The sequence below is a fragment of the Caretta caretta genome, chromosome 3 (genome assembly GCF_965140235.1).
Source record: "Caretta caretta isolate rCarCar2 chromosome 3, rCarCar1.hap1, whole genome shotgun sequence".
NCBI classification, from domain to species: Eukaryota; Metazoa; Chordata; order Testudines; family Cheloniidae; genus Caretta; species Caretta caretta.
Window position 1 is genome coordinate 139,863,704 of NC_134208.1, and position 25,384 is coordinate 139,889,087.

The 25,384-nt window shown below is 41.0% G+C and overlaps 1 protein-coding gene across 1 annotated transcript in view; it reads left to right on the plus strand.

The window, feature by feature from the left end:
* The window catches only part of WDR64 (WD repeat domain 64), a 133,082-nt gene that overhangs the window by 40,827 nt on the left and 66,871 nt on the right, over positions 1–25,384 (plus strand). The window contains exons 7-10 of the mRNA XM_048846211.2: positions 1,911–2,125; positions 2,669–2,803; positions 6,552–6,631; positions 15,782–15,921. Of these exons, the coding sequence (XP_048702168.1) occupies positions 1,911–2,125; positions 2,669–2,803; positions 6,552–6,631; positions 15,782–15,921 (570 nt within the window). The remainder of the gene's footprint in view (positions 1–1,910; positions 2,126–2,668; positions 2,804–6,551; positions 6,632–15,781; positions 15,922–25,384) is intronic.

Consider the following 25,384-nt stretch of genomic DNA (forward strand, 5'->3'; position numbering starts at 1 on the left):
GACACACTGAAAGCAGTATTTTGCAAGATTTTGAATTGCTACAAGCGCTATAGGAAACTGGAGGTTTCAAGTATCTTCTTTAATTTATGCTATGAGGAAGCAGGAAAAGTATTTCTTTAAATCCTTTGACTTTATTAAAGACAGTCACAAAGGTGACTATGAAAGAGTTCTGGCTATGTTTGATGGGCACTTTATACCTTGGAGAAATGTGGTTTATGAAAGGGCATGTTTTCACCAGAGAATCCAAGAACGAGGGAGCTATGTTGAATGTTTTATAAATGCTCTGCATCCATTGGCTGACAACTATGATCCTGGATTTGCAAAACATGAAAATATCTGAGACAGGATGGTTATTGGGCTAACAGATAAAAATCTTTAACAGCAGCTACCGTTAAAAACAGACCAAACCCTAGCCACACCTGTACAGATAGCAAAGCAGTCTGAACTGGTCAAACAGCAGAACAAAAGGCAGGAGCAACTTGAAAAACCAGAAACTCCCAGCCTAAGAGGGTCAAATTCCAGTCAAACTCCAAAGCCTTTCAGTCTACTTGCACAAGATGCGGAAAAATTCGTAGCCCAACAGATGTTTGTTTCACTGGAGGTGCAAGGTGTAATAAATGCACAAAATATGGTCATTTTGCAGTTTGCTTCATCAAAGGAGTCAGGGAGTTGACTCATATGATAGACAATCAAGAGCCATTGCTTATGGATCTATCACATGTGATGACACACAGCCTGTCTGGAGAGTGAAACTGAATATTCATGGAAAGCTTATAGGCTTTAAAATTCACTCAGGAGCAGGTATCACAGTCATCTCAGAAGGGACTTGCAATCATCTTCAACCTCTCCTAGAGCTGAAGTCACCTGACACAGCTCTGGAGGTGTTCTAACTGCATGGGCCAGTTCATCACAGAAATAAATTACAAAGAGAAAAGCTTTGCATTCAGAGTGTGTGTGATCAAAGGATCACACACTAACAGCTTTCATAATTGTTCATGAAAACTACATCTCCATTTGTGTTCCTTTATAGTTCTCCCATGTTTCTTTGGAAAATCTGTAGTTGTAATGAACAATATTTTGATATATGAGTGTTTGATGGAAGAACACAACAGAGCCCTCAACGAAGTTCTAACCTAATCAATCAGTTCAGACTGAAGCTAAATAAGGAAAACTGTGTTTTCTGCCTACCCCAAATCAAGTTTTTTGGGACAGAGAATAAACAAAGAGGGAATGAGTCCTAGCTCTGAGAAAGTGAAAGAAGTTTGAGAACTGAATGCACCAAGTAATGTATCAAAACTCAGATATGTCCTGAGGATGTAAATTACCTTGGTCAATATCTACAAGACCTTTCTATAGTGATAAAACCACAGAATGAACTATTAAAGTCCTACACATCTTGAATGTGGGTGTCAAATCAAGAAATTGCCTTCAAAAAGGTAAAAGAAATTATCTCAAAAGTATCAGTTCTCAGGTACTATGATGTGAATAAACCCACAATGCTCAGTGTGGATACAAACAGTTATATCATAAGTGGTGTATTGTTTCAACAACATAGCTCTGAGTGGAAGCCAGTTGCATTTTGCTCTCTCACACTCACAGAAGGTAGGCATGGCAAGTACATATTCTGTTGATTACAAAAGAAAGTGAGGCAATAAAGTCAATGAACAGTAGAATCCAGATGATGAATCCAGGGTGAAATCCAAGCTCCGGTGAAGTCCGTAGCAAAACTCCCATTTATTTACCAGCTGCATGAGTCTATGGTATCACAAAACATCTGGAATGACAAGATTTTGAAAACCTTGAGACAAGAATTAGATGTTAATGTACATGCATGAGCATGGTAGAGATTATGCTCAGTTTCTTTGGGGCTCATGTGCAGTATCAAATAAGCTCTTTACTGTATTTCACAGGATAATTGCTTCATCATCAAACCAATGGAACATTGTCTGCTCTGTGTTTGTACGGTGAATTTAGGAGATCAGTTAGCTAAGGATGACATCCTAATGGGAGATGATGGGGGTCATGTCAACCTTTTTACAGTGACCAGTGATGACTTTGGACTAAAGCAATCCAAAGCCAAAAAGAAATCACAATTACAGATCCTGGACTCCAGGAAATTCAAGAAGTAAGTTGTTTGTGGTAAAATACTATCATTTTAGCAGTTTTTTCATTGGATAATTAAACTGTGGTTCTCTATGATCTGTGCTTCTAAAAGTGCTTAAAAATTGACCTGGCCTAACATAAGAATGACAATAGCTTTTAAAACAATTATCCTGATTTTCTAGCTGTTGTGTGAAGGCAACTCCATCGTTTTCAATGGGAGATCTGCACACAGAGCAGCTACAGAGTAAGAGTCAATGGGCCCAGTTCACCACTGCTTTAGTCCAGCTTTATCCTGGTGTAACTCCATTATCCTCTATTAGATGGAATCAGAACTGCTCAGTTGTGTGCCGCAGGCCCTACTCTGTCTCCAAATGAAAGAAATGTGTCATTATGTAAACTTTTAAATGTCTGTGGCTTTGGAGCTGGTGAATCTAAGGTATCTCACCTCTCTTGCTCTGAATTGCAAGTGTTCATGGTCTGCACTTTTAATGACAACCTGGAAGTCCTTATTATTATAATATACACAGCATATATTATACAATAACCACCTATTTTTTCTCCCCAGTATTAAACGAAAACTCCATGATGACTGGGTTGTGAAGGTTAAGTTTATCTCTGTCCTGAATTGTTTTGGATCCTGCTCCTTAGACAGTGTTCATTCGTTCGTTTTGGATGACTTAAAGAGACTAGAAGACAACATGTAAGTAGAGCCATGCATGTCACAGTGGAGCACAAACTCTTCATTGAAAGAGCCACATGGGAAATTAGTACATTTCAAAATTCTACAATTATAGTAGCTATGTCATTTGTAAAAGATGGCTAATTAAAACTAAGATATAATTGGAATTAATTGGAATTAGTCATGCAAAGCTCTACAGAATGAGCCCTCATAAAATTATATTGGTTTTTGCTCATTAACTTTTAAATGCCAAGGACTGTCCATATGTTATTTTCTTTCACATAACCTTTAAAAATAAATGTTGTTAGCTGTCTGCTTTGGGTTTTCATCAGTAGGCAAATTTACCAAGCAAACAAAACAACTGAATGATTTTACTTGAACTGCTGTAATAACTTATTTTGAAGAATAATGCATATTCCTTTCCTACTTTTCTACATAAATTCAAATATATTGCACATTAATTAATTTGCTCATGATGAAAATGCATATGAATTAGGGCTGTCAAGTGATTAAAAATATTAATCGCAATTAATTGCATGTTTAAAAAAATTAATTGTGTGATCGCACTGCTAAACAATAATACAATACCATTTATTTCATTTTTTTTATGTTTTCTACATTTTCAAATATATTTATTTCAATTACAACACAGAATACAAAGTGTACAGTGCTCAGTTTATATTTATTTTTAATTACAAATATTTGTGCTGTAAAAAACAAAAAATAGAATTTTTCAATTCACTGAATAGAAGTACTGTAGTGCAATCTCTTTATCATGAAAGTTGAACTTACAAATGTAGAATTATGTACAAAAAACCTGCATTCAAAAATAAAACAATGTAAAATTTTAGAGCCTGCAAGTCCACTCAGTCCTACTTCTTGTTCAGACAGTCGCTCAGACAGACAAGTTTGTTTGCATTTACAGGAGGTAATGCTGTCCTCTTCTTATTTATGTCACCTGAAAGTGAGAACAGGCATTCTCATGACACTGTTGTAGCCAGCATCGCAAGATATTTACATTACAGATTCATGTGTCCCTTCATGCTTCAATCACCATTCCAGGGGACACGCATCCATGCTGATGACGGGTTCTGCTTGATAATGATCCAAAGCAGTGTGGACCGACGCATGTTCATTTTCATTATCTGAGTCAGATGCCACCAGCAGAAGGTTGATTTTCTTTTTTGGTGGTTCAGGTTCTGTAGTTTCCACATCAGAGTGTTGCTCTTTTAACACTTCTGAAAGCATGCTCCACACCTCATCCCTCTCAGATTTTGGAAGGCACTTCAAATTATTAAACCTGGGGTCGAGTGCTATAGCTATCTTTAGAAATCTCACACTGGTACCTTCTTTGTGTTTTGTCAAATCTGCAGTGAAAGCGTTCTTAAAATGAACAACATGTGTTGGGTCATCATCCAAGACTGCTACAACATGAAGTATATGGCAGAATGTGGGTAAAACAGAGCAGGGAACATACAATTTTCCCACAAGGAGTTCAGTCACAAATTTAATTAACTCATTATTTTTTTAACGAGCGTCATCAGAATGGAAACATGTCCTCTGGAATGGTGACTGAAGAATGAAGGGGCATACGAATGTTTAGCATATCTGGCACGTAAATACCTTGCAATGCCACCTACAAAAGTGCCATGCAAATACCTGTTCTCACTTTCTGGTGACATTGGAAATAAGAAGAGGGCAGCATTATCTCCTGTAAATGCAAACGAACTTGTTTGTCTTTGTGATTGTCTGAACAAGAAGCAGGTCTGAGTCGACTTGTAGGCTCTGAAGTTTTACATTGTTTTGTTTTTGAGTGCAGTCATGTAACAAACACATCAACATTTGTAAGTTGCACTTTCACAACAAAGAGATTGCACTACTTGTATGATGAGATGAATTGAAAAAATACTATTTTGTTTGTTTACCATTTTACAGTGCAAATATTTGTAATAAAAATATGCACTTTGATTTCAATTACAACACAGAATACCATATATATGAAAATGTAGAAAACCATCCAAAATATTTAATACATTTCAATTGGTATTCTATTGTTTAATAGTGCAATTAAAACTGTGATTAATCACAATTACTTGTTTTAATCGCAGTTATTATTTTTAGTTAATCACGTGAGTTAATGGCAATTAATCGACAGCCCTAATATGAATATGTAAGGAACTAAATATTTTTGGTGGTTTAACATGTAGTTGAACTTATTAAAGAACATCACTAATGAAGCTATACAAGACATGGTTAAATTGGCTTTGGTACTTAGATTTATACCAGATTGTGATTTTGGGGAAAGTGAGTTATGACAAAATTAAGAAATGAAATAATATGGGCATACAAAATTTGACATGAGTAGAAACTATAAGTAATGCTTTTCATTCATGGATCTCTAAATATTAGATCCGCTCACAGCCTCTTTGTCAGGTAGAATTTTAAGGGCAGAAGCAACAATTATGGTCATATAGTTTCACCCATTGCATAACACGGGCCATATATTTCCAGTAATTCCTGCATCAAGCTCATAACTTCTGGTTTTATGGGTATTCTGTGTATTTTTTAGATGAGAGAAAGTAAAATGGTCAAATTGACCAAGGTCACTCACTGGGTCACTAGCAGAGCCTGGAAATGTTATTTGAAGATGTTTAGAGGTTTAGAAAGTTGGAAATAACCCCAAGAAAGGTGAGGAGGGGGAGAGATAAAGTGTCAAAAATATAGTCGGGGTGGATGCACCACCACTGGATACTGTGTTATATATCATTTAAATGCAAAGGTTCCTTTAGGGTTTTTTTCTCATTAAACATTTATTCTACATGTGTCTCCTGTTGTTGGAAGAAGTACATTTCCCTAAGGAGCTTCAGAGAGGAGCTAGATGAAATTATATTTAGACATTTGCAGAATACACAAATGTTAAAATTAATTTTGTAACCCTAAAAATAGAAATATATTAAATGACCATTCTGTATAAATAACTGTGGCTCAAACATTTAATTCTGTGATGCAAACAAAATGACTATCCCAATTAACTATGGAACCACTGTTGCTGTTTGGTTGGGAAGAAAGCTTGGTGATCAGTGTAGTTTTTCGTTGTCCTAATCCTTATGGAACTGTGCAGTTTCTAGGTGGCTAATGCCTGGAAAGGGATTGTCTTCTTTCTTTACAAAGAAGCTAAGAAGGGAAATGTGTGGCAGGGATCAGAGAGGGTGCCTGGTTGCAAGGATGTGGGATAGGTCAGGACTCATATCTGGAGTGAATGTCATCAGCCTTCCTGTTGCAGGCCATCCTCATTCCTCTAGGACTCAATTTAGGGTGCTATTGCAGGGGAATGGGGTCCCTTTGCTACAGGCTTACATTGCTTCAGCTATTCAAGATAAGAAATCATGCTATTTCAGCTGAAAAGCTAACTTGCTGCAGTTTTATTGCTAATGCTAGTTACTGAATTTAAACAAATGTATGAATCAATTTCCTTTTAATAAGGTACTGCCTATGTTATATATAGAAATACTTTAGTATTGTGAAAATAACCCGTTAAACATGATATAATACTATCTGTCTGTTTTTGCCAGGAGTGCCCAGCACAGACAGTCCCTCCTTCCCATCCACACTGATTTTTGTGCCATCAGTTCAACCTGTGTGTCTGGATAAAATAGCCCTTGCCAACCACCACACAGTATCAAGTTTCAGGAAAACAGATTGGAATTGCTATAGATTCTACTTTGACAAAAATTTCCCACCTGATCAAATGTCTTGTTTATGATTACAGACCTGTCAGGGAGTTTTCTGTCCCAAGAGGAGTTAATGCCTTCACATACTGTGGAAAAGCAAATATCATTGTTACTGGAGGTAAGTAAAATGTTTATATTATATATGAAGACCCAGTGATGTTTGTCAATATTTTCTGCCAAATAGATTTGTTGTATTTTTTCACTAAATAAACTCTAATAATAATAATAATTAATAATAATAATTTAACAGGTTGATAATTATAATAGGTACTTAAATAGTAAACTCCTGGAGACAGGACTTTGTTATATGTGCATATAATGCCTAGCACAATGGGGCCATGGTCCCTGATTGGAGCCTGATTACCGAAGTGGTGAATGCTCAGTCTGGATTTGACTCACACATTGTTTCCTGTGTCTTTAATAAAAGAGAAAAGACCATGTCTGGGAATACATAAAATGACCCAGCCACCTCTCCTAACTGCAACACTATTTCCTTACCTTCTCCCACCCACGGTCCCTTATGAGCTATGACCTCAGGACTGCATCTTCGCCCTTCCACAGTGACTCCTCTACTGCTGACCTGAGAAATGCTCCCTGACCTGTTCTTAACGGTTCCCTCTTGCCACCCTTTCTGACCCAAGAACCATTGGCATTGATCAGTGGTGTGACTCCCCCGGTTTCTTACTAATCTCTATGTTTCCTAAAGAAGGCTGCAGGACTGATGCATTGTCCAGTCCATTTCTTCCCCAGTGCTCAACCATATTTTACATTGCTGTTTCACTGCCTAGAACTACCTCTCCCACTGTGCTCTGTTTGCCACTCCTCCCCACAGACTCCATCTGTTTCATCCCACTGTAGCTCCCTATCTCTCTCCTGTCCGGCTTTGTCAGTTTTAAGGTTAAATTCCACAGGGTGTACCTATATGATGAAAAAGGTGGGGGGGTTTCAATCAATTTAGCTCAATCAAGTTAGTTAAACACAATTGGAAACTCCACCGCAACACCTATGTAGACACAGTTTGACACCTTTACAATCATGTTAGCTGGTTGTTTTGTAGCATTAACACTCAAGCCTATGTTGGTGTTAAGGGGCATTTGCAACTGTGTTAAGATAACTTCAGAGGAGGAAAAGCACCCTTCTTATCATGTAGACAGGGCCTCAGGCCTGGTCTACACTTTAAGAGTTGTACTGGTATAACTATTTTGGTTAGCAGTGTGACTTTTTTTTTTTTAATTATCAAAATACTTGTATTGGTGAAAGTCCTAGTACAGACACAGTTACACAGGTACAAAGGTGTAATAAAACTGGTATAGTTATTTCCCTTCTCATAGGTGAATAGCTCTTTCTACCAATATAACTGGATCCACACTAGAGGGGATTGTACCCCTTTAACTGTATTGGTATTGTTAAAGCAGTACAGTGTTCTAGTGTAGACAAGGCCTAAGAGCTTGCAGGATCAGAGCCTATGTACTTTTCACATTTACAGGTATTATTTGATTAATTATGCTGATAGTTGATCAGAAATCGTATTTAATGATGTCTTATTCAATGGTTATAGTTTAGTTAGATTTTTGTTACAATATTGTGAGTTATAACTGATCACTTTAAACTGATAACTTTAAACTGGTAATTGCTTTATTTATATGAGATGGATAATGGATATTAGCTGATGTTACAGATTGCATGGTGGTTGACTTTTGTCCAAGTCCTGAAACTCTGGTATTAATGAGGCTCTTCCTCCTCAAAAGAAGGGACACTTTTTAGGCTCTAATGAAGACCCTATGTTGAAATGTTAGCCACAGTTGGCTGATTAAATAGTTACTGTTTCATTCACAAAGATTGAAGGTGAATGCAATCTACGTTGAACAAGTGGAACTTCATTAAACCCTGTGAACTGCTCTGGCCACATGGCTTAGTTGCTTCAGGCTAACTTCCCTATTCCTATTGGTGTCCTGTCAATAACTGTCCCTCCCGGGAACACTGGTACTCTAACTCCCCATCCAATGATCATGATACAGTTAAATAATACAAATATTTTATAATTTTGAATTTGCAATCTTCACTTCCTAGATAGAAGAGCTTATTTTTGTACAAAGAGGTACAGAAAACATGGAAGGCACAACAAAAGGATTATTCCTTTTGTGTGTCCCCCAAAGGCTCTAGAGTCATGGCTTCGGAGAAGTATAAAACTTTTTTTTAAATTTAGTTTGGGTAACTTTCCAGTGCTATATGCCCTTGGAGCTACACAGATTGGCTTCTAGAATGGCTATAGTACCATAGCAACTTCCTTTCCCAGCTAGCTCTTTGACATCCAAGTCTTGAACAATGCCGTATTAAAATACTTTACCTAACTTATTACATTGAGTTAAATGTCTGACCCTTCAGCCTTTGAGGGATCCATCTTCAGACAAGTGCATCAGGATACAGGCATATGACTCGCGTTAGTGGGGCATACTTACCACTTCAAAAGTTTAACCCTAGACTTCACAGCTCTTTAGGACAGTCCAGTGAGCACCACAGACACAACATGCGCTAGGACTGCCATACAGTCTGACTGGGATTGTATCTTATGGCTCGTCTGCACTAGACGCGTTACATGGGCACAGCTGCAGCAATGCAATCTCAAAGCACTGTACAGACATTTGAAATCACTTAAGGCAGACACCTCTTCAGAGAAGAGTAGCAACAGAAGGATAAACAATGCAATGCAAACTGAACAACAGTGTAGGGGAGTGAGACATTCTGGCCAAGGACATTGGGCCTAACTAAGGCTACGTCTACACTACGCAGCTTTTAGCGACATGGCTGTGTCGCCACAGCTGTGCCGCTAAAAGTCGTGCAGTGTAGCTGCTGTTTGTTGGCTCTCCTGCTGACAGAAAAAGTCGACCCCGCACGAGCGGCATTTGCGTTGTCGGCAGGAGAGTGCGTTGTTCAGACTGGCACTTGTTGCGGCAAAACTTTTGTCTGTTGGGGGGAAGGTTTAACACCTCTGAAAGACAAAAGTTTTGTCCAATTTCCAGGGTAGACATAGTTTTAAAGTATTGGGGGATCTCTAACATCCACCTAGAACAAACAGCTCTGTTTTTAAGGTCTCATCAATGAAAGCCACGCTCTTCTTTATTTCATGTAACTTGGAAGCGTGAAGAGCTGAATTGAACCTGCTGGGAATACAAACCACTGGTTCCATGGAGTCTAGGTATTTCCAGGCTAAAGTTTGGCGATCTGATCCATCCCCTCCCAGCTCATCTTTTCTTACGAATGAGCTTAATCCTGGTGCATTTCATGTCAGGGTATTTGATCCGAGAAGCATAACTGGACCATTGAGAGAACTAATCATTCTTCCCAGTGTTCTGGTGAGCTTCTATAACTCTGCTGTAGCAGTGGTGATAGCAAATATCTCTTCAGTGCCAGCTATCAGTACAGCAGTAATTCATGAAAAGGGGAGAGAACAACCTAAAAATCAATCCAAAAATCAATCTTATTATTTAACATAAGCAACACAAAAGATCTAAAACTAACTGACCAGTTGAAAATAGCAATAAACAAACCCCCTTGCACTTAAGCAAACACAACAACATTGAATGGATTTTATTGATAGGCTTCTCTGTGGCACTTGCTCTTCATGGTAATACCAGAGGGCATAATAGACATTAATGATTTTAGCCTCATGCAACTCTCTGTGTTGGGGCCCTGGATACAGATTGCACTTCTTCCTCCCTGCCCTTCGTCTGCTGCCACTGTCAGAGCATAAAGAGTAGTGGTGTTAGAAAGCCCCATTCCAATTCATCTTCAGAAATGTAATGGGAGGGGCACTCTTCCTGCTCAGAGGCAGTCTGCTGTTCCCCATCCACTGTCACTTAAAGCATTATTTTTTTCATATTGAACTCTGAAGGTAGACACAATTGGGGTGCTCTTTGCTCTGTCTGTGACACCTGATCTACTGTCCCACTCACTGAAGGCTGCTATCAGCCAGAGTCCCTCCCTCCTGTAGAATCATAGAATATCAGGGTTGGAAGGGACCTCAGGAGGTCATCTAGTCCAACCCCCTGCTCAAAGTAGGACCAATCCCCAATTAAATCATCCCAGCCAGGGCTTTGTCAAGCCTGACCTTAAAAACTTCTAAGGAAGGAGATTCTACCATCTCCCTAGGTAACGCATTCCAGTGTTTCACCACCCTCCTAGTGAAAAAGTTTTTCCTAATATCCAACCTAAACCTCCTCCACTGAAACTTGAGACCATTACTCCTTGTCCTGTCCTCTTCTACCACTGAGAATAGTCTGGAACCATCCTCTCTGGAACCACCTCTCAGGTAGTTGAAAGCAGCTATCTAATCCCCCCTCATTCTTCTCTTCTGCAGACTAAACAATCCCAGTTCCCTCAGCCTCTCCTCATAAGTCATGTGTTCCAGACCCCTAATCATTTTTGTTGCCCTTCGCTGGACTCTCTCCAATTTATCCACATCCTTCTTGTAGTGTGGGGCCCAAACTGGACACAGTACTCCAGATGAGGCCTCACCAATGTCGAATAGAGGGGAACGATCACGTCCCTCGATCTGCTCACTATGCCCCTACTTATACATCCCAAAATGCCATTGGCCTTCTTGGCAACAAGGGCACACTGCTGACTTATATCCAGCTTCTCGTCCACTGTCACCCTTAGGTCCTTTTCTGCATAACGGCTGCCTAGCCATTCGGTCCCTAGTCTGTAGCTGTGCATTGGGTTCTTCCGTCCTAAGTGCAGGACCCTGCATTTATTCTTATTGAACCTCATCAGAGTTCTTTTGGCCCAATCCTCCAATTTGTCTAGGTCCCTCTGTATCCTATCCCTACCCTCCAGCGTATCTACCACTCCTCCCCATTTAGTATCATCCACAAATTTGCTGAGAGTGCAATCCACACCATCCTCCAGATCATTAATGAAGGTATTGAACAAAACCGGCCCCAGGACCGACCCCTGGGGCATTCCACTTGACACCGGCTGCCAACTAGACATGGAGCCATTGATCACTACCCGTTGAGTCTGACAATCTAGCCAACTTTCTACCCACCTTATAGTGCATTCATCCAGCCCATACTTCTTTAACTTGCTGACAAGAATACTGTGGGAGACCATGTCAAAAGCTTTGCTAAAGTCAAGAAACAATACATCCACTGCTTTCCCTTCATCCACAGAACCAGTAATCTCATCATAGAAGGCGATTAGATTAGTCAGGCATGACCTTCCCTTGGTGAATCCATGCTGACTGTTCCTGATCACTTTCCTCTCATGTAAGTGCTTCAGGATTGTCCTCCTGCAATCTGCAGGCTGAGGGCTCTGCTCCTGAACACATTATAAACAAGGCCTCTTGTTACTTTATGGCAAGATGGACCTAAAACCTACAAGAAGGTCCCTGATGCTGCAGCCAACTGGGACTTCAGCTGCAGAACTCAGTAAACTCAAAAATGGAAGTTTTAAGGAACTCAAATACAAGCAGTTCACTCTCTAGGGAAGGCTGGTCTTGTAAGTAGTGTGACAGGGTCAGGCCAGATGGCTACAAAAGAGTGGTCAAAGGTAGATACATTAGTTCCAGGTTAAGCAGGTCCCTTTTCACGCGGTAAAATAACAGGGACTATTCCAGAACACTCAGGAACTTTCTAGAACTAATTAAGGCAGGCAGGCTAATTAGGAAACCTGTAGTGAATTGGGAAGCTGCTAGAATTAATTGAGGCTAATCAGGACACCTGGTTTAAAAAGACTCCCACTCCAGTTAGTGAGGTGCGCACAAGGAGCTGAGAGTGAGAGGGTATGCTGCTGGAGGACTGAGGAGTACAAATGCTATCTGGCATCAGGAGGAAGGTCCTGTGGTGAGGATACAGAAGGTGTTGGGAGGAGGCCATGGGGAAGTAGCCCAGGGAGTTGTAGCTGCCACACAGGTGTTATACAAAGCACTATAGACAGCTGTGATCCACAGGGCCCTGGGCTGGAACCCAGAGTACAGGGTGGGCCCAGCCCAGGTTCCCCCCCATGGCCCTATTGGATACAGGAGGAGTTGACTTGGACTGTGGGTCCCACCAGAGGGGACGGTCCCTGGCCTATCTCCCGACCCACTAGGTGGACCAGCAGAGACTGTGGGGATTGTTCTCCTTCCTTTTCCCCATGCTGGCCAGTGATGAGGTTATCTGAGTGAACGGCAGATTTGAGCCACGAAAGTGGCCAAACTGAGGGCTACTGTGAATCTCTGAGGCGAGCAAAATCCGCCAATAAGTGCAGGACCCACCAAGGCAGAGGAGGAACTTCGTCACAGTAGGTACTGTCTTAGTACTTGGGAACAGTGGGTTCAAAGCCTAGCTCTGCTACTGACTGACTGTGTGACCTTGGGTCTAGTAAGGGTTGTATTTTTCAAAAGAACTATTAAATTAACTAAAAGGGTGTATTGGGTAATTTCTCTGATGAAGCTTGGCATAGAGGGAGAATTGTAAAGGCACAAATGGCAACTATTTGCCTATCTCCCATTGGCCATCAGTGGGAGAGGGGCACCTTGCAGCCATTTGTGCTTTTCAAAGTCTCCTCAAATGCTGTTAGTTGGTCGCTAATTCCCACTGAGAACAATGGGCGCTTCTGGGCACTGCATGTGCCTAATGGCAGCCTAGCTTTCTTTAAAATCTGGCAAGAGCTGCAGATGCTGAGCACTTGGGAAAAACTGACCTTTAGTCTCTCTCTGCCTCTGTTTCCCATCTGTAAAATGGGCAGCACATTTATTTCTCCAACCCATTGTCTGCCTCGTCTATTTAGACTATGAGCACTTTGGGGTAGAAATTTATGTGAGAGTGGCCAAAAGCTAATATGATGGGACCCTAGTCTAGGTTGGGGCTTCTAGGCACTACCATAATACAAGTAATAATTTGTGGTGTTTTGATATTCAAATCTGTTTATTTTATAGTGCTCTCAGATTCCCTATATACTGCAAATATTGGTATTGTGGTCACATTGCTCCATCAGAGAGGTCACCCTGGAAGGGAAGCTGGGTTTTGGCAGATGCATGTGGGATCGATGCAGACGTTCAAAAACATGAGGAGGGTGTCCTTGGTACTGGGGAGCAGTGGCATCTCCTCTTTCCCTCCCCATTGGTGGGAGGTGGGGTGGGGACCAGTTTAAATTCAGTGGTGAGGATTGACTTCCTCCCCAGCAACCCTTGAAAACAACTAGCTGCCCTTATTCTTGGTTCACATTTTGTGCCTAAAGACAAGAGACTTAACTTCTCAAACATGAAATCCTAGATATGTGGTGACTTAAAGGGAAAGGGGTAATTACAGTCATTTGTGTGACCACATCATTGCATTATATACCAGTGGTTAGTAACACTGACAGCTAAGATCTGACGGTTCCCTGATGAACCCGGAAAAATGAACAGACTTATCTCTTCATGTGTCTCCTAACTGGACCTACAAATGTAATGATAAATACTGTTTTCCACATGCACAGCACCTTTTATCTGAAAATCATTTATAAAGTTACATTCTCTTCTCCATTTTAACAGATGCCCTTCCTTGGCCTTGCTTTCCTTACCCAAATTTACACACTAACCAAGTCAAGAACTGATCCCTGGTCTCCTCTCTACTAGTCCCCACTCTAACTAAAAGGCAGTGAAAGGCTGGAGAAAGGACCAGTATGATGTAACAAACCCATATTGGCCTAATTTAAGCTCCAAAAAGCCACAGCTGAAACACAGCTGATTCATTACCAGATGGCAGATTTTTTTTCCCCTTTTGATTTCTTATGGACCAGAATATCATAGAATCATAGAATATCAGGGTTGGAAGGGACCCCAGAAGGTCATCTAGTCCAACCCCCTGCTCGAAGCAGGACCAATTCCCAGTTAAATCATCCCAGCCAGGGCTATGTCTTCTGTGATTTGCATTTTATTGGGTTCCATCTGCTAGGAAACTTATGTATTTTCCCAAAAACTTTAAACCAACTTAACTTTAAAACTGTGTGTCTTCTTATCTGGATTGTTTTGAATAATTTAGCAATTTGGTGAATTATTTCATACAATGCTGAAATGAATGCACTGGAATACTCCAGCAGACCAGTCATTATATTTTTATAGGCTGACAGTGCTTGCCACCTGGTTAAGTGTTGATCCAGCTGTAAAAGGTTTATATGCATTCTTTTGGCTCACTAAGGCAGATGACTTATTGCCCCACCTAGGTATAAAGAAGGAATGGAGTGACTCTCTGGGGAGAGAATGCAGTGGTCCTCAGAGAAGAACCCTAAGAAGATTTGAGCTGACATCTATTTTTTTCTTTTCTTTGTTAATAGAACTAAATCCAGGCAAAGGGTGACTTGAGTTGTTGTTCTGTGTAGTGTGTTTGTAGAGCAGGTTGGGAGAGGCACTAGTTTATACTCTGAATGGCCCAGGTCTAAAGGACAATGCATCTGTGCAGTCTCTTCCTCAAAAAGCTTTAAGATTATACTTCTCAAAGTAAATAACAAATAAAGCTGTGTGAAATTTGGCTGACTTGGTTCTGAGGTTCGGGTGAATGTCCTCCAGTTTTGATCCATGTGCTTTTGCTCTCTGAGTTCTGCTTCAAGTTTGGAGTGACCAAGTAAAACTTAGTGATAACTATCAAGTTGTAACTGGTTTTGTGCCTTAAGCTATTTAGGAAGGGCTAAGTTGATTTTTATATGGTGCTAAAGGCTTCTCAGTATTTAACTGTTAATAAAGCCATAAATCTGGTATGATTTTGATGCCACACCATAAATATGTTAATGTCTGTTTGAAATTGGGCCCAGGTTCTCTTTAAAGGCATGTGAAAAATAGCAAACTTTTCAGTGCAGCTGGTTTAAGCGTTGGGGTTTGTATCTGAGCCAAAATCCAGGTGTGTTGGTGTTGCTTTGGGTTTTGCTGGAAATGTTTGAAATAATTAGCAGGAAAAAACTACTATATAATATGAGGATCAAATTTCAAAAGTGGCTTCCTAAATTGTGTGCAAACATCACATTTGCACAGATGGGTACAAAAGGCTTGATTCTCATTTACACCTTTTCACCACTTTGGCAACATTAAAGGGCCTTAAAGAGTGAGTTAATTACACTTTAAGCAGTGTAACGGGGTCTAGAGGCAACTGAGCATCAAGCCCTTGGTATGAAAAATACAAAGATTTAAGCAGGATTTGTGTTTGCAGTCCTGGTAGCCATTTTTAAAAAACTAGGCTGTTTATTCAGAATCTATTTTGCGATAGTCTGCATGTTGGACACAGAATGGGCCATGGATATTTTCTGTTCACAGGTGATGATAAAGTTCTCCGTTTATGGCATCCCAATATAAACACCAAACCAGTGGGGAAGCTGTTGGGACACTTATTTAGTGTCATGGAGATTGTCACAAATGAAAAAGATCAGCACATTATTAGCCTTTCCACTGCAAAGGTAAAGTACTGTCCCTTAACTTCATGAAAACCACTGCTGTGAATGCTTGTAAAGTTAGTTACACTTTGAGTTACCTCTGCTGATGGTATTAGGTTTAAATTATCACATTTTTATTAGAGTATTTTACACTGTACACAATGTACTAAACTCTTACACATGGCTCATAAAGGACTTTCCTGCAATGAAATATGTAATTTTTTTTAATATTCAAATTATTTTATACTATGAACCAAGGCCGCAGGAGTCCCGGCGCCTCCCATGGGACTCCAGGAAATAGTCTCTGAGAATTTAACATGTTTAACTTAACTTAATTCTGTTCTTTAACAGTTATCAGACACACAACACGATGGGAAGAGTCAACATGATTTTTGTAAAGGAAAATCATGCCTCACCAATCTACGAGAATTATTTGCGGGGAGTCAACAAGCATGTGGACAAGGGTGATCCAATGGATATAGTATACTTAGATTTTCAGAGAGCCTTTGACCTGATCCCTCACCAAAAGTTCTTAAGTATAGGAAGAAGTTGTGGGTTAAGAGGGAAGGTCCTCTTATGGATCAGTAACTGGTTAAAATATAGGAAACAAAAGGTAGAAATAAATGCATACAGATCTGGTCACCCCATCTCAAAAAAAGATATATTGGAATTGGAAAAGAAACAGAAAAGGCAACAAAAATGATTAGGGGTATGGAACGGCTTCCGTATGAGGAGAGGTTAAAAAGACTGGGACTTTTCAGCTTAGGAAAGAGACGACTAAGGGGGGAATATGATAGAGGTCTATACAATTATGACTGGTGTGGAGAAAATAAATAAGGAAGTGTTATTTACTCCTTTTGATAACACAAGAACTAGGGGCCACCAAATGAAATGAATAGACAGCAGGTTTAAAACAAACAAAAGGAAATACTTCACACAACGCACAGTCAACCTGTGGAACTCTTTGCTAGAGGACGTTGTGAAGGCCAAGACTACAACAGGGTTAGAAAAAGAACTAGATAAGTTCATGGAGGATAGTCCATCCATGGCTATTAGGATAGGCAAGGATGCAAAACCATGCTCTGAAGTGTCCCTGGCTTCTGTTTGCCAGAGGCTCGGAATGGGTGATATGGGATGGATCACTTGATGATTACCTGTTCTGTGCATTCCCTCTGAAGCACCTGGCATTGGCCACTGCTGGACGACAGGATACTGGGCTAGATGGACCTTTAGTCTGACCCAGTATGGCTATTCTTATGCTCTACTCACTCTTAGTAGTCCCACTGAAGTCAGCAGGACTGCTCACACCATGTAAAATTAAGCACATGCTTAAATCCTTGCAGAATCAGGTCACTAGACAACATTACAAACCACACACATGAGACTTAGAAACAAACTTTCTTTCCATTTTACACTCGGTGAAGTGGAGGTAGAGGCAATGAGATTTGTCCAAGGCTAGAGAGGGGAAGCCATGTTAGAGGTAGAATTAGCACTCAGAAATTCCTAGCTCCCAGTCCTGTCCTCAGACCTGTGGATTATGCCTCACAGGGTTGTCAGCCTAAAATATTCATAGTAGAGGTGAGTGAAATTCAGAAATTCCATCCTCTGGGAAATTATAATATTTCAACTTTTGCTCTGGAGATGAAAAGTTGAGACCAAAAGTTTTCACACAACAAAATAGTCTGAAAAACTTCAATTTGGAAATGTGAAAATGTTTTTCTCCATTTTCAATCAACACAAAACATTTTGACTTTCTGAATCAAAATATTTTCATTTTGGTTTGTTGAATGGACCTGGAATGCTTTGTTTTGAGTCAGTTCAACATTAGATAGGCAGCCCAGATGTGCCTACCTTTAAGATGTAATAAAGGCACAATACAATATTTGTGTGGGGGGCGGGAGGGATCTGCTGCTGCCTGATTGGTTACTTTTGTTTTCACTTGGTGTCTGGTTGACCAGCCAGTCTGTCACTCTGATGCTCATATCTTTGAGGTTCTAATATACAAGTGACTTGTGGGAGTTCAGGTTGCCTGGGGGGCCCCATTATCTCCTATGGGCCAGCCTCCCTGGTGGGACTATGTCTTCTATGATGCGCCTACATCTACATGACTTCCATGAAGTACCACACAGCTTAGTCAGAGGAGAATTCGTATTACACCATGGGAGCTGTAGTATTTCCAGGAGCACAGCCCATAGGAGGGAATGGGGGCTCAAACTACGATTCCCATGGGGCAATGTGGCACAATAGGGAAATGCAATTGAATATTGAGCTGACAAAGAATTAAGGGTTCAACAAATCAAAATATTCCAATTTGGGTTGAACCCCCCCGCAATGAAATCTTTTGTTTCAATTTTTCCAATGGAAAATCAACATTTTGGCAAAATTGAAGTTCTCCCATGAAAGGTTTTTGATTTTGTGAAAACTATATTTTCTTTCAGAAAATCATTCTGATGCAAAATTCCCAACCAGCTCTAATTCTTAGCCTCCTATGTATTGATCTGTTAATTAGTGGTGGAATGAGAGGAAAATAAAGAATACATCATGAGTTGCCACTTGGTATGAAGTCCTTCACAAAGAGTGGACCTTGTAATGGCAAGATCTAAAGAAAGTAACTTGAAAGGGATTAATGGATCAAAGTATTGATTAAGTGAAAACCAGACCTTCTTTTTGATGTCAAATGTTACATGCTGGCTATACAAGTTGGAACTCTCACAGGAAAAGCCATCAAAAAATCAAAAGTAAAAATGTTAGGTTTGTTCCCGCTCTCATTTAACTCAATGGGAGTTTACTGATTGACTTCAAAGGGAGCAGGATTGGGCCTTTTCAGTATAATTCTTGGAGAGTTAGTAAGATGAACCCTATTGTTTCTGATTTTGATTCAACGTTATATCTTCATCTGAGCCAAACAAGCATCTCTTCCGGAAACCTTAAGCTGTGCCAACACTAAAGCTTACCATCAGACTCAGAAAGTCCATTACTGTCCTTTACTGACAGCAAATGATACTGGCTGGAAACAAGACAGTTGCATATATTCTAAAAAGCACAAGCTCGTTCTTTAAGGTGATTAATTTTCTCTTCTGGGCTTGTTTCCCTGGATGTTTTTCCTTTGCAAATAAATGACACCCTGTCTGCAGACCTCCGTTTATGATATAGTCCTTAGCTCAAACAAAAGTGAGCCACAAGAGGCACCTTAGAATCCCTCTTAAATTAATTCCCCCATTCGAAAGACTTCTTTCAATATAGAAAGGAGAATCAGTCTCCTTCTGAAGAGATTACAGCTGGGAAGATGAGGTTAATCCGCATAGATGAACATTCAATTACAATTTTCCAGACAATATTCAGAAGGTCTAACAAGGGGGAAGCTAGTGAAATCTGAAAGTATGAGGCAACCCTGACCTTTACTCCTCCCTAATATAAAGGAAGGTGAGAAAGATCAGAATTCACATAGGAGGTACCAGGTCCCTTCTTAGAAAAAAACTGTACTATTCAAAAATACAGTACTGTTTATCTTCCCTTTAGGTTCTGTTGCTTTCTTTTTTGTGAAAACCCACCCTGAATGGTTAGTGTCTCAACCTGCCCAAATTGCCTAGACTTTGGCCACACTGAACAGTCTGCACTGCCTCTTGCTTTTGGTGCAACAAGGTATTGTCTTTGAGCACTTCTATAATAACATTAGTGCCTTCCTCCTGCAATTACAAATCTTTCTTTTTTCCCCCTCCAGCTTTCTACATTGCCTTTTGATTAATAGCATTTTATTATTTCTAAATCACCTGAGTGAAATCCTAGCACCACTGAAGTTGATGGGAATTTTGCCATTGGCTTTAATGGGACCAGACTGTCACCTCCGCAGATGACAAATATCAAATTTTGTCTGGAGTTTCATACACACGTTCCGTTTCCCCCACTCTACAAGTTGAGGTAGGCTGAGTTCACTAGTATCTAAAGCTGCATGCCTTCTAGTTTCTATGGCTATTAAAACCAATAGTGACAACACAGCCTTGAAATCTGCCTTCAGCTGCCATCTGCCTTTCTTGTCAGACATTTGAGAAAACGTTTCTCCAGTGCCTCAGGCTTGTCTTTATGTTTCTTTGAAGCCTCTTTTTACACAGCACACAAATTCTTTAATAGAAAGTTAATAAAAACTCCATAATAAGCCAAGAGAAATAGCCTGTAAAATAACCAATAAGTCTGTGCTGATGGGTGCATGGGAAAGAATAGCCTTCAAACATGGTGCTGTTGAGAAATTCAAAACTTGGTTAAAAATATTTCCTTCTTTGGACCCAATTCTGTACTTTCAGGCTGCAATGCTGCATGCCCAGTAATCAAACGTTCATTGTAATATGGACTTTTACAGGGTTTTGGCTTAAATTTAGCTTGAGGAATATCGGGAGAAAGCATTCATTTTCAACACTATTTCCCCAGCACTGTCACTCCATCAGCCACCTGAGGCAATACCTCTTGAGATTTACCAACATGCCTGCACCTCTCCCACAAGCAGGGGTGAAAGTAACTTAAAGGACTTACCAGTACTCAGGAGTCCTGAGCAGGGGGTGTGGCCTCAACCAGAAGAGCCGGGGCCTTTAAATACCTGGGCCCTTTAAATCAAGATTTAAAGGCCCCAGGGCTCCGGCTGCAGCTCGGAGCCCCAGGGCCTTTAAATCCCCCCAGAGCTCTCAGCTGCAGAGGCAGCTGGGAGCCCCGGGGCTCAGGGGTGATTTAAACGGCCATGGGCTCTGGCCGCCACTACCACAGCAGAGCTCTGGGTCCTTTAAATCACCACTGGATCCCTGCCGCTGCTATCCCGGGGCTCCGGCAGCAGGGCTCGGAGGGGGCTTTAAAGGGCCCGGGGGCTCTGGCCGCTGCAGAGAGCCCTGGGGGCGCTTTAAAGGGCCTGGGGCTCCCTGCAGCAGCTGGAGCCCAGGGCCGTTTAAAGCGCGGCCGGAGCCCTGCCGCCGCTACCCCAGGGGCTCCAGCAGCAGGGCTCAGGTGGCGCTTTAAAGGGCCCGGGGCTCTGGTCACTGCGTGGAGCCCGGGGCCCTTTAAAGCGCCAGCCTGGGGAAGCCGGTCTGGTCCGGCATGGCGTACTGGCTCTTGCCGGTACGCTGTACTGGCTTACTTTCACCTCTGCCCACAAGTTGCTGGTACCTCCTACACTCCGGCTGCCTGGTACTGGTCTTTGGGCTCTTACTTGCAATGTGACAACTCTCTGCAGCAGGGTCATTTCATGTTAGGACAAAAAAAGCAATAGGGAGACAACCTCTGACTCTCTCATCCTCCTATGGCAATGGCTGCCAGACAGATTAAAAGGTGGTTTGATTGCTTTGTAGATGGGAGCAAACTGTGTTTTAACTGTGTCCTCAGAATGTATAGGCCATTCTGCCCTAGGCATTAGTGTACTTTGGGATGATGGCTAGTTCTAGCGTACGCTGCAAGACTGAAGCGTGTTTTAACTATGTTTGGCACAACCAGGTTATACCTGAGTTTCCGACATTGCTGTTTTTACAGTGTAAATGGGCTGTTAGATAGTAAATTCTCTGCAGAGAATGTGTCCTACTTTTTTATAAAATCTATTAGATGTTTTTTCAACTTCTCTATGAGAGGTCACCTATTCTTTCAAGCTTTTTAGACTTGTACCATAAGACCTATGTGACTTATCTATTTAGAGTCAGGATCAGCCAGATGTGTCACTAGCAAATTATTTCTCCACTAGAGTATTCCTTCAGTTCTTCCAAAAGGAAAAATCTAACTGCTCACTCATACCTCAGTTCAGCTACTTCATGACACTCCCTTAGGTTCTGATCTAGTTAGTACTTACGCATATTTTAATTTTATGTACAAGTAATCTATCTGATGCTAATGGGACTAATCAAATGCATACTATTACTCATGGCTGAGTTTGCAGGATCGACACCTTGCACAATAGGTAAAGTTCCCACCTAATAAATGATATTGAAAGGGAGACATGTTTTCAAGGCTGGAGTGCCAAGTTATTAACAACTGTATTGAATGACTACGTAATTCATAGGTGGCCGAAATGAGACTGATGGATCAAAGCTAGCCTGAATTTGTATAATTTGTATAATTCAGTCTCACTGAACTGACTTCTGCTACCCCTCACTCACAATTTACCACCATGTCCCCAACTCCTCCAAACCTAGAACTCCCATATCATGCCCTGCCTGTACCTATGTGACTAGTACCCCTACTGGGTGCTGCACCTTCCCACACTAACCCTGTGACATCCCACTGCCAACCCCACCCCTACATCTCAGCTGCTTTACCTGCCTGCACTGCACTCCACTCCACTCCCTGCCCCACACAAAGCCCAGGCTATGTCGAGACTCTTGTGCAATCACACTTGAGCCAGTTACATTTTTAAAGAGAGGCAGCATGGTCCAATAGATAGTACTCATGACTCCCAGTCCAGTGCACTTGGTTTTGTTCCTGGCCCTGCCACTGACCTGCTGTGTAACCTTGGTCAAGTCACTTCTCTCTATTTCAGTTTCCCCATCGGAAACAGGGGATAGTGCATTACCATGTTGTAACATGTTTTGAGATCTATGAGGCTGTATGTTCGCAGCTAATAAGGCTCTGCACAGGCACATAGGGTACCCTGCAGAATCAAGGCCTAAATAGCAATTATGTAAGTGATGGGGGTGATAAAGTAAAATTACAGAAGAAAGAAAAAGCCCTTGCAATCTTAGGGTGCAGACAGTGGTAATGAGGTTGGAATAGCTGGTGAGAGAAGCAGGGATCCAACCTAGACAGAGCAATACTGTGTAAGTTATGTCTCTCTTCTTCAATATTTTCCTTCCTTCCTTCCCAACTTGATGCCCAAACTCTGCATGGACTCTCCCTCAATATGGAGATTTTGCCCATTACTGTTTTCTTCTGACATCTTGAAGCTAAACCAAATAACAAAATGTCATTCTTTTGCATTACAAAATGTCTAGAATGCTCAGTTGGCTCAGGACCAAACCACCCACCACAAAGATGGCCCCAGTGGCATATTGGAAACTCATTTTAAAAAATGACAAGCTATCACCTTAAGTGTGAGGGATTTCCTGCCCTGCTTACCTTGAGGTGATTTGGGTTTGAGTCAGTCAACAGACTGCCTGTCTGAAATGGGACAGCTTTACTTAAGGGGTGGGGGAAGGGAAATATCTCACTGCTTGGGGAGCAGCCTGTTTCTTCTCTTTCTGGTTTTGGTTCCTATGTGTTTACTTCTTAAAATTCAGAACGATAAATTATGTTGTATTTCAATGTACCAGCAAGAATATTTATGGGTTTATCCAAGTTCTCTGTAGGCTGTAAACATAACAGCCACCAATGTTGCATTGAGACTACTAGGTTAGGAGCCATTGAATTAAAGCATGTGGTGGAGGGATGGTATGAAAAGTGATCTTTCACTGTGTGCTCTGAAAACAAGTGCAGTAAAATCAGTGAATGTGCTTGGACATGGTGGCCCTTTTACTGAAGACTTCTTAGGAGACAACTACTCCATTCTTTCTTTTACTCATTGCGGGGTCCAGGGAATATAAACACTTGGCTGATTTTGTGTGCTTTAATTTTAAACATCAGGCTGCTAAAAACTAAGGGCTAAAACCTTCTTCTCCTACCCACCTCAGTAATCTATTGAACTCAACAGGTCAATATTCTTTCCTTTTGTAACACCATTGGCTCTAGTGGGCTAAACCATGGAAGGTACCCACTGGGGCTACTTGGGTGAGTGAGGTGAGCAGGATATGGCTCTAGCCAAATCCAGCCATGGGTTTCTAATTGCCATGTAGACATTCCCTAAGAGGCTGTCGGTGGGGTGTGGCACAGGGAAGAGGAGGAGGAGGGGTGTTGATCTCTTGCATATCTGCTTTGGGGCATGGCAAAATCTGACTCCCAATGCACATTGCCTTTTCTTCAATCTGCATCACACAGCTTCTCATATAGGCACAAAATCAAATATATTGTTAAAAAAAACAGGGAAAGCAGAGTCCATCATGCATATTTTGTTTTAATTATCACTGACCAGTTTGTGCAGAACCCTAGGTGTTCTGGTGGGGGAAGGATAGGAAGCATGGTACTTCATTATCTTGATTAACATTAGTATGGCATGGCTTTGGTCTGGTTCACTCAAACCTTAATGTTATTGAAGTCCAGTATCCTCTATCTAAATGCCTTTAATGCCAAGCTTGCTCTGAGATGCCACAGTGCATGCCATGTGAGGTTGTCACATATGCCTCCTGTCTTCTGAAAAGCTAGATGGAGCTGTGTGCATCCTTGCCTCAGAGGATTAGTGTTGACACTTACTCTAACCTACTTTGAAGTCAAATGTCATTCTTTTAAGGATGTATTCATAATGTAGTCATTGGATCTTCCCAAAATATGAGGGCAGCTGAGCTGTAAGCATGATGTTACATTAACTAAAAATCTAATCCAGGATTGTACTGAAGTGTACTGTATATCAATACCATTAAATGTAATCAAGATAATTGGAACAAAGACATTTGGGACAACTGATCCAGTCATCCATTTATTATAGTCCTTTCATGGAAATTATGTAACTCCATGATGTATTTTATCATATACTGCTTAGAGAATCAAAATTTATCCTTCCCTTGCTGATGTAGGTTTCATAACAATTATTTATAGCTATATGTTTTCCTTAGAAATTTAGGGGTTTATTCACACGTCTGGATTATTTAGTGCTTCAAGAATGCTGAATATTTGTTCTTAGTAAGTTAGATCAAAAGCTCAATTTTCCTGCTTTTAGTTTTCCTCGCCCTTTTCTAATATGCAAGCTATCCAGCCTCTTGGTTAGTTTGCCATCGGAAGGTGCAAAGCCCACAAAGGAACTGGAGTTAATTGAAAAGTATATATTTTGGCACATGTATCTGCTTTACATCTCTCCTATTTATATAACATATACTTGAAATGCATGCCTAGAGCCAGTGTGTGACTGCAGGGCTTGAGGGAAATCTCTGTATTAGCTCGTATGTTAAACAATTTAACAGGTACCTTCAAAAATGCAGTCTTTCCTCTTATGGGCTCTAATAGTGGTGATCCAGCAGATATTCAGACTCTGGACAGGCATGTGATGATTAAGTATATAAGTATGAAATAGATGGGAACTTATCTAGCTTCTTATTCAGATCCTTGGGGTTTCCACAACTCTGCGGCTACAGAATTGAGCTCCAGAATCTAAGCTTTCTTTTTTTAAACACCTTTCTAGAACTTATGGCTGTGTGATTTGCAAGGGAGAGGGAGCCTTCCAAATGTGAATACGGTGTTGTCTTCCTGAATGTGCAAAAAGCTTCAAAGAGTAGGTCCAAGTTGTGAACTCTTCACACTTGCTTAATAAGAAATTGATGGCAATTCTTAGGCCTCTTGTTACTCAGCCTTCCCTCCCCAGTCATCTTTGAGCGTAATACTTTCTTCTCCAACACCACACTTGGGTCTGCTGAGCCCTGATCTCCTGAGACATCAGGATATT